The sequence below is a fragment of the Calidris pugnax genome, unplaced genomic scaffold (genome assembly GCF_001431845.1).
Source record: "Calidris pugnax isolate Ruff unplaced genomic scaffold, ASM143184v1 scaffold593, whole genome shotgun sequence".
Taxonomy (NCBI): Eukaryota; Metazoa; Chordata; class Aves; order Charadriiformes; family Scolopacidae; genus Calidris; species Calidris pugnax.
The window spans coordinates 336,364-344,482 of record NW_015092181.1 but is presented as its reverse complement, the minus strand read 5'-3'; the positions used below and the strand labels follow the sequence as shown (position 1 = coordinate 344,482).

Genomic DNA, 8,119 nt, shown 5'->3' with positions numbered 1-8,119 from the left:
TGATAAGCTTCATTATGCTCTTATATGGCAGATTTTTTTTCATAGTATGCATAACCCTGATGATATAACTGTTTGACACAGAATAATGACAAACTATAGATTACCACTAAAAGCTCAGATGTTTGATAATGTTGATAACTCCAAATAGTTATGGCCACAAATTTGTGAAGGATCAAAAAGTCACAAGAATAGGTGATCTGATTTCAAAGTTTGTGTTTTCCTTTGCAGCACCATATATGCACACTATGTAGAAAAATATCCAGAAAAAAGTTAACTGGGAGCTACCAACTGGAGAAAAAATAGGAAGAAAAACCCTTTTATGAACCATGCATATGACGCCAACAAATTCAAGGAGAATTTGTTAGATTCATGTAAGTGAATAAAATGGAAAATATATTTGAAGGGAAAATATTGTCACAGAAACACAGTGGTTGAGGTTAGAGGACAGTTCAGGAGCTCATCAAGTCTGACTGCCCAGTGCAGGACCAGGTAGATCAGATTGCTCAAGACCGTATCCAGCCAGATCTTGCATATTTCTAAGGAAGCAGAGTCCACAGCCTCTTTGGGCATCTCATTATGGTGTTTGATCACCCTCACAGTAATAGAGCTTTTGCTTATGGAATTTCTTGTCTTTCAGTTTATGCCCTCTTGTCCTGTCTCTGGACTCCCCTGAGAAGCGGCTGACTCAATCTTCTTTACTCCTTTCTATGACGTATTTATACACACAGATAGGATCTCCCCCTGAGCCTTCCCTTCTCCAGATTAAACAGCCCACCTCTCTCTGCCTCTCCTCCTATGTCAGGTGCTCCAGTCCCCTAATAGTCTTTATCACTCTTTTGTGGACTCCAGTTCATCTATGAATCCCAGTACTGGACCCTACACTATGAATATTTCTCACCAGGGTTGAACAGAGGGAAAGGATTCCCTGCCTCGAGCTGCTGGCAATGCTCTGCTTACTGCAGCTCAGGAGGCCGTTGGTCACCATTGTGAGGGCACATTGCTGACTCATGGTCAGCATTTTATCCATCAGGGCTCTCAAGGACTTTCCAGAGGAGCTGCCCAAACATGCACTGATGCTTTGGGTTGTTCCTCTCAAGGTGCAAGACTTTACACTTCCCTGTGCTGAGCTTCATATGAGTTTCTTGTCAGCCTATTTCTCCAACCCTTAGAAGTCCCTCTGGATGACAGCATGATGCTCTGGCCTATCAGCCACTCATGTCAGTTTTGTGTCCTGTGCAATTTTGTTGAGGTTACACCGTGTCTTATTATGCAGGTCACTAATGAAGATTTTTAAACTGCAGTACACTAATAGTGATTGGCCTCCAGCTGGACTTTGTGCCACTGATCTGGACTTTGTGCCCCTTAAAGGTTGTCTGTTCAGACAGTTTTTATTCCATCTCACTGTTTATTTATGAAGCTCATACTTCCTCTGTTTGTCACTAAGAATGTTTTGGGATACTATTTTGAAAGACTTGTTAAAGTCATAGTATTTTCTCCATAAAAGTAAGGATGAAGAAAAATTACAATATAAAAGTCTCTCTGAATCGTGGAAACAAAAGAAAGCTTCCCGTCTCTGTGTTTCTGACAAGACATTTCCATTTAGCAATATATGACTAAAGCAACTGCAACTAAAGAATGACTAAAGAGAGTCCACCTGTCTAGATGTTCACATAGATTACTATTACAGGGATCTATTCTGAAATAATCCTCAAGTGTAAGTCAGGCAGTCCTATTAACCTTGTTTTACACCAGATATCTTCAGGGTAGAAGACTCTAAGCACAGAGAGTCAAATCCAGGGACCCAGCTGCATGGACAGGCTCATAGTGGTGTATGTTCACTCAGTATGTCCTCCAGGCCAACTAGAAATAAGAAACTAAGCTCCAAAGCATTTTAGTATACAATGAAGCTAACATATAGGCTGGAATGGTATTATGGCTGCTTATCTCAAAACAAAGAGAAAGAAGCATTTCTATTCCTGTATTCATAGATCAATTCCTCCACTTTAGATAACTCAAATATCAGGTGAAATCTAGGGCTAGCCAATATGGAAAGTTGAAGCATGGAGATATATTTAAGCTCCTAGTACTTTCTGGAGCTTAGAGACCTGAACTATTGCTGAAACTTTCTGTATGATCATTAAGTATTTATTTGCACATTGCCAAAATTACTTCAACCTGTACTGCTCTGAAAAGAAGCATAAACCACATGATCAGAAATATTTTAATGTGATTTCTCATTGAAATGGTGTTCATTGAAATAGGAGTTATGATAATTTTTATACAGACTTCTGTCTACATGAACTGGAAGTAAACTTTAGAAACATGCCAATAAAAGATTATGCATATGAATAACATCCTAAATATGAAGAAAAATCAATAAATATGCTGAAAAAATCCTGTGAAATTGCAGTTTTCAGATCTTCGTCATTATTATTCTTGTTCACTAGGTCTCTTGAAACAAATGCCAGTTGTAGAATGAGATGAAGTTAATAATCCTGACAATACTAAAATATTAAAGTAATGTAAATATTATATGACAGCTTTCAAATTTATTTTTCCCCATTTTTTCCTCCATGTGAAGAATAAAGCTTGTGTTCAAACAGGTTTAGGTTGATCCAAACCCTGATATTTACATTAAATTCTAATTTCTGTGAATAAAAATAGATTTAGAAGAAAATGACACCTGGAAGGAACAAATTTTAGTCTTCATTAGGGTGATGTCCATAACCATACAAATTATTATTTTGATGCCTTAGAAAACAATGTTCCAGGACTGCCAAGTTAAGACTAGAAGCAAAATTTGACCAATAGCCTTTGAACTAGCCATTAAAAGTGCAAGTTTAGCTGTGAAACTCTGACACAGCTAGTACTACAACTTAAAATTGTAATGTATTTGTTGACTTCAATGTAATGTGGCACTAAGCTGGCAAAAAATGACCATGTTCAGTAAGCAGCAGGTTTGATCTAATCTATGAGACTATGACAGAGAAGTGAATACAAATACTAGAAATATTCTGGTTCATTTTAGTCCCTGTGAAAGCTGAATTTTACTATAAAATCAGAAAGTACATACTAAACCACATCAATGAATTGGGGATGTCTTATCTGCTGGCTGCATTAGGACTTACTGTCCCCTTTTCACTCACTTTGCACCAGCCTGAACAGCAATATTCAGAGTCATTAACATGATCAATAATAGCAGGGAAAATCAGTTCCTGTTAACATTTCCTCACTATACATAGATTTTTTGTGCCTGAAAACAGTTCAGCTTCTAATGACAAATTGGTTTGGCATGAATAGTTGCAGGGAATCTTAGCTTTATCAGCACACCTTCTAATCATAGAATCGTCTAGGTTGGAAGGGACCTTAAAGATCATCTAGTCCAACCATCAACCTAACTCTGACAAGAAAATAAATACGAAATAGGAAATAAAAATTACTAAATCATATTCCTGAGGACCGTGTCAACCTGTCTTTTGAACACCTCCAGGGATGGTGCCTCAACCACTTCCCTGGGCAGCCCATTCCAATGTTTAATAACACTTTCGGTAAATAAATGTTTCCTTATATCCATTCTAAACCTCCCCTGGTGCAACTTGAGGCCATTTCCCCTTGTCCTACCTCCTGTGACTTGGGAGATGAGACCAACCCCCACTTCTCTACACCCTCCTTTCAGGTAGTTGTAGAGAGTGATGAGGTCTCCCCTAAGCCTCCTCTTCTCCAGACTGAACAACCCCAGCTCCCTCAGCCTCTACTCATAAGACTTACTCTCCAGACCCCTCACCAGCTTCGTTGCCCTTCTCTGGACCCGCTCCAGCACCTCAATGTCTTTTTTTTGTGGTAAGGGGCCCAAAACTAGACACAGTACTCAAGGTGAGGCCTCACCAGTGCCCAGTACAGGGGGACGATCACCTCTCGGGTCCTACTCACCACACTGTTCCTGACACAGGCCAGGATGCTGTTGGCCTTCTTGGCCACCTGGGCACACTGCTGGCTCATGTTCAGCCAACACTCGACCAACACCCACAGGTCCTTTTCTGCCAGGCAGCTCTCCAGACACTGCCCCCAGCCTGTAGCACTGCATGGGGTTATTGTGACACAAGTGCAGGACCCAGCACTTGGCCTTGTTGAACTTCACCCCATCGATCCAGCCTGTCCAGACCCCTCTGTAAAGCCCTTCTACCCTCCAGCAGGTTGACGCTCCCGCCCAACTTGGTGTCACCTGCAAATTTACTGAGGGTGCACTCAATCCCTCATCGAGATCGATGAAGATGTTAAAGAGAACCAAGCCTGAGGTGCACCACATGTGACTGGCTGCCAACTGGATTTAACTCCATTCACCACCACTCTCTGGGCCCGGAAATCTTTGAGCTACGTTTATTGTTTCATTTGGTTTTACGGAGTCAGAAAAAAGCATTAATTTGTCCTCTCTTTCACTTCACAACAAGAACCACGATTTCTTTCCTACCCTTAGTAAGGATCAAGTAAGCGTGCTGGTTTGTGGCTTGCTGGGAGAGAAAGAAAAAAAGGAGAGAGGGAACTGACAGGTTTTGCTTTGCTGCAAACACAGAGACTGGAAACCTATGATCTTTTTAGACAGAATGCAAAAGACTTCTCTCAAAATCCTGAGTACTCTCAGTCAGGGGTGTTAGAATTTGAGCTGAGGTAGCTTCACCCCTGAATTCTCCTGCAGAGAAACTGTAACCAAAATACCGTGGAAAAAACAGTCCTGCAAGGCCTCATTAATATTGACTGTGTAATTGAATGATTCCAGGGTCTTATTAGGAAGAATGATAATGGTGTGCAGTGAATACAGTCTGTAATTACTTTCCACATCAAAATAGAGGCCATATGGATTTTACACGCATTTAACCAGCAGTGTGCTTGACACACATGTTTAGGTAGATAAATCCCATTATTTGTATGAGGTACAACTGAGTATGTGATCTCTTTGTATATGGAAAGCTATGCTAATGGATACTTAAATTGCATCATGTCTGTTTATATAATTTTATGTTTTCCTTTAGCATAAAAAGTAATGAAAAACATAAGCATTGAGTAAGCAGATGGACATAATTCCATGCTTTACATACCTTCTGTGCTTCAAAGGCCTCATTAAGGCGAATGTAATTGGTCAGAGCTCTCATAGCAATGGGAAGCTTTCCTATGGTTTTCAAGTCTATTGGTTTTTTATGGGCAGTCTTGATGAACGTATTCATCCACCAGTATGTTCCTTTGGACAACAGATTCACAAACGGTTGTAAGAATCGAACGCCAAGGTCCTGGAGATCCTCAGGAGGTTTAACTTCTTTAGGAGTTTTGAAGAAAACATACCTCTGAAATTCAGAAAAATAATGAAAGAATCACATTAAAGCCATAGAAAATAAAAGTTCACAAAGAACAGATATGAGATCAAGGACAGTGCAGATAGTCAGTGAAACGGTCTTGGTTTCTCAGAAGTACTAAAAGAACTTAGGGATTCAAACTCAACCAATACAGCAACCCAGTTTCCTCAGGTACTGAGGAAAATCAGAGGCATCCAGTCTAGAAATAAATCATCCTAAATATTAACTATTGCTTTGTTTATGGGGTAAAAATTTGCGTATTTGTAGAAAAAAAACCCACTTCACCTTACATTTCAAATAGTACAGCCCCAGCCTCTCCCTCTGAGTTCCAGACAGCACGACATGGGACATACTAGCTTAGGCACAGCCCTGTGGCTATCACAGCGATTCGTCTTCCATCCTGTGCCACCTCACATTTAGATAGCTCAGAACATGGAGCTACCTGTGCTCTCTTGAACAAGTCTGGGAAACCACCGAACTAGAGAGCCCATATGGTACCAACAAATGTTTTCATTGGCATAAATGATGAAAGAGCGAGGATAAACTGATGGTGATTTCCTCTTGCCAAGATAAAACTTTTTCAGACACCGCTCATTTTTGGGAATGAAAAGCCAAGCCTCTTAAAAATAGACACTTCTTTTCTGAAAAGTACCCAATCACATGTTTCATACAATCTCTACTCATAACTGTACCTAAATCCTAATAATCTTAGTAGGATTTCTGGATATACTTCACTGCTATCTTTTCTCCAACCACAGTTGGAGAAATAATTCACACATCCTAGAAAAAACGGTGATGGGGTTGGGAAAGGCCATCTAGAGAAACAGTAGGAACAGCAGAAGGAAGGGAGAAGGTATAGTTGGGATTAAAGTCAAACAAGTCAATCTTCTTTCTTCTGGGAGAAGATGGGGGAAGGCAGGAGGAAAAAAACAAAAAGCGAGGCCAATGCCTGCTGTTTCTGCTAGCATAGAGACCTCACACCTTATTTTCTTTTTCTCCCCACTTCCTCCTCCTTAGCAATGGCCAACTTCCCGTGCATCCCAACCCCTTCCTTCAGCAGCTGCAGCGACAAGCCTGGCTCTCCAAAGTCTGCCACAGGCACAGGCAATAAGAAAAATCCATACAGATGCCTAGTTCATTCTGTGCATCAATGGCATCCTTTAATAATTGCAATCAAACAAAAACAACACAAAAAAGATTACAATAGGCAATGACCACTTTTATTCTTCTTTGTGACATACAACTCCACAGGGACTAAATCTCATTCAATGATGCAGTTCTATTATGAGAAAATTTATGAGCAAAACTCTCCAATGTCACATTTTAATTTCACTTTTCCCACAAGTGAATCCACTGCTTTTCATTTGTGATAGAAATACTGCATGTTGAGCACTGAGGTTTTTATTACTCTTTCTTTCAAAAATGTTACTGAAAAAGCTGCTTTTAGGCATTTTTTTGTCCTAAGTTAACAAATAAATATACATACATACAAAATACATACAAAATCCCCCAAGAAAAAACAAATACGTGACAGACACAATTCACATTGCTGAATGAATTACTGGAAAGAGTTCACAGACAAATGTGAAGGAAGCAGCAAGAAAATTTACATGGAAAAGTTTAATTTGTGCACAGAGTTAAGTGAGGGACAGGTGAAGGGAAGGATTTTGGCATTTATCTATCCAGCAGTCTCCAAACACAACTCTCAGTTTGAATCATGACTGCAGACACCACAGAGGAGAAAAAAAATAAAATATATATATAGCTGGGAGACTAGAAAGCAATCTCAGTAAATCACTTATTGTGATTGTCTCCTGGAAAATGAGAGATGTTATTTGTGCATCTAAGATACTCTCTGATAGAGCAGACAATTCCTTTCACCCAGTCTTTCCTTGCATCAGAAATACTCATTTCTGATGACTGAAACTCTGAATTATAACAGACATTTTTTAAATGAACTTGAACACATAAAATTTATCTTAATTTAACTACAGTAGAGTCTGGCATTTTTTAAAATTATGGATACATCTGGCCTAATAAAATTGGATTAACCTTTGATTCTTAAATCTATTTCTAACCGGATTTTTCTCTCTCCTTTAGAAATGCATATCACACTAAGTACCCAGAAAGGAGAATAGGGAAAAAAACATAACCCACAACAAAAAACACAGAAGGAGACTTTCATGGTACTAACTTACCCTCACCCTGATGACATTGATTTCCACAGCTAGTAGCATCCCATATAGAACAACCAGAAGTCCTGTGAGGCAAAACCGAAGCTGAGAAAATCCAACCCCATTATCACAGAACTTTACAAATTTGATGGTTTTAGTTATGAATGCTAAAGTCCAGTAGAACAGCAATGCTGTAGGGAAAAATAAAGTTAATCAGCTCCACAGTTGCAAAAATGTACAACAGCAGTATTAAATATTCACTCAGAAAAAACGCAACAATAATATTGAAAAACAGAGAGTAGCCTTTCTCATGTCAAAACAGAAGACCAATTCCAAAAATAATGAAAATATTACGACAACGTTAGTTCCAAATTCCTTTCCAATTAGATTTGGTGAAAGTGGAAAGTTTCATAAAGTGAAGTCTGCTGAAGGAAATTTCCATCGTTTGTAAACATGAGTCTACATTATGAGTTCAAGGGAGGAGGTTGCCCCACAAGTGAAGATGGCTGTGAATGACGCTCTTCCAATTTGCTTAATGCTACAAGACTGCTATGAATTTGGCTTGAAGGAAAATTGAACTCATTACCCCTGCAGATCTCT

At 39.4% G+C, this 8,119-nt stretch overlaps 1 protein-coding gene across 1 annotated transcript in view; it reads right to left on the bottom strand.

Annotated features, from left to right (window-relative positions):
• Nucleotides 1–7,894, bottom strand: part of ABCC8 (ATP binding cassette subfamily C member 8) — an 88,652-nt gene extending 80,758 nt beyond the window's left edge. The window contains exons 1-2 of the mRNA XM_014962246.1: nt 7,544–7,894; nt 5,094–5,336 (exon numbers count right to left, since the gene is read on the bottom strand). Coding sequence (XP_014817732.1) covers nt 5,094–5,336; nt 7,544–7,582 — 282 coding nt within the window. The 5' untranslated portion in view covers nt 7,583–7,894. The remainder of the gene's footprint in view (nt 1–5,093; nt 5,337–7,543) is intronic.
• Between the last annotated feature and the right edge of the window lie 225 nt (nt 7,895–8,119).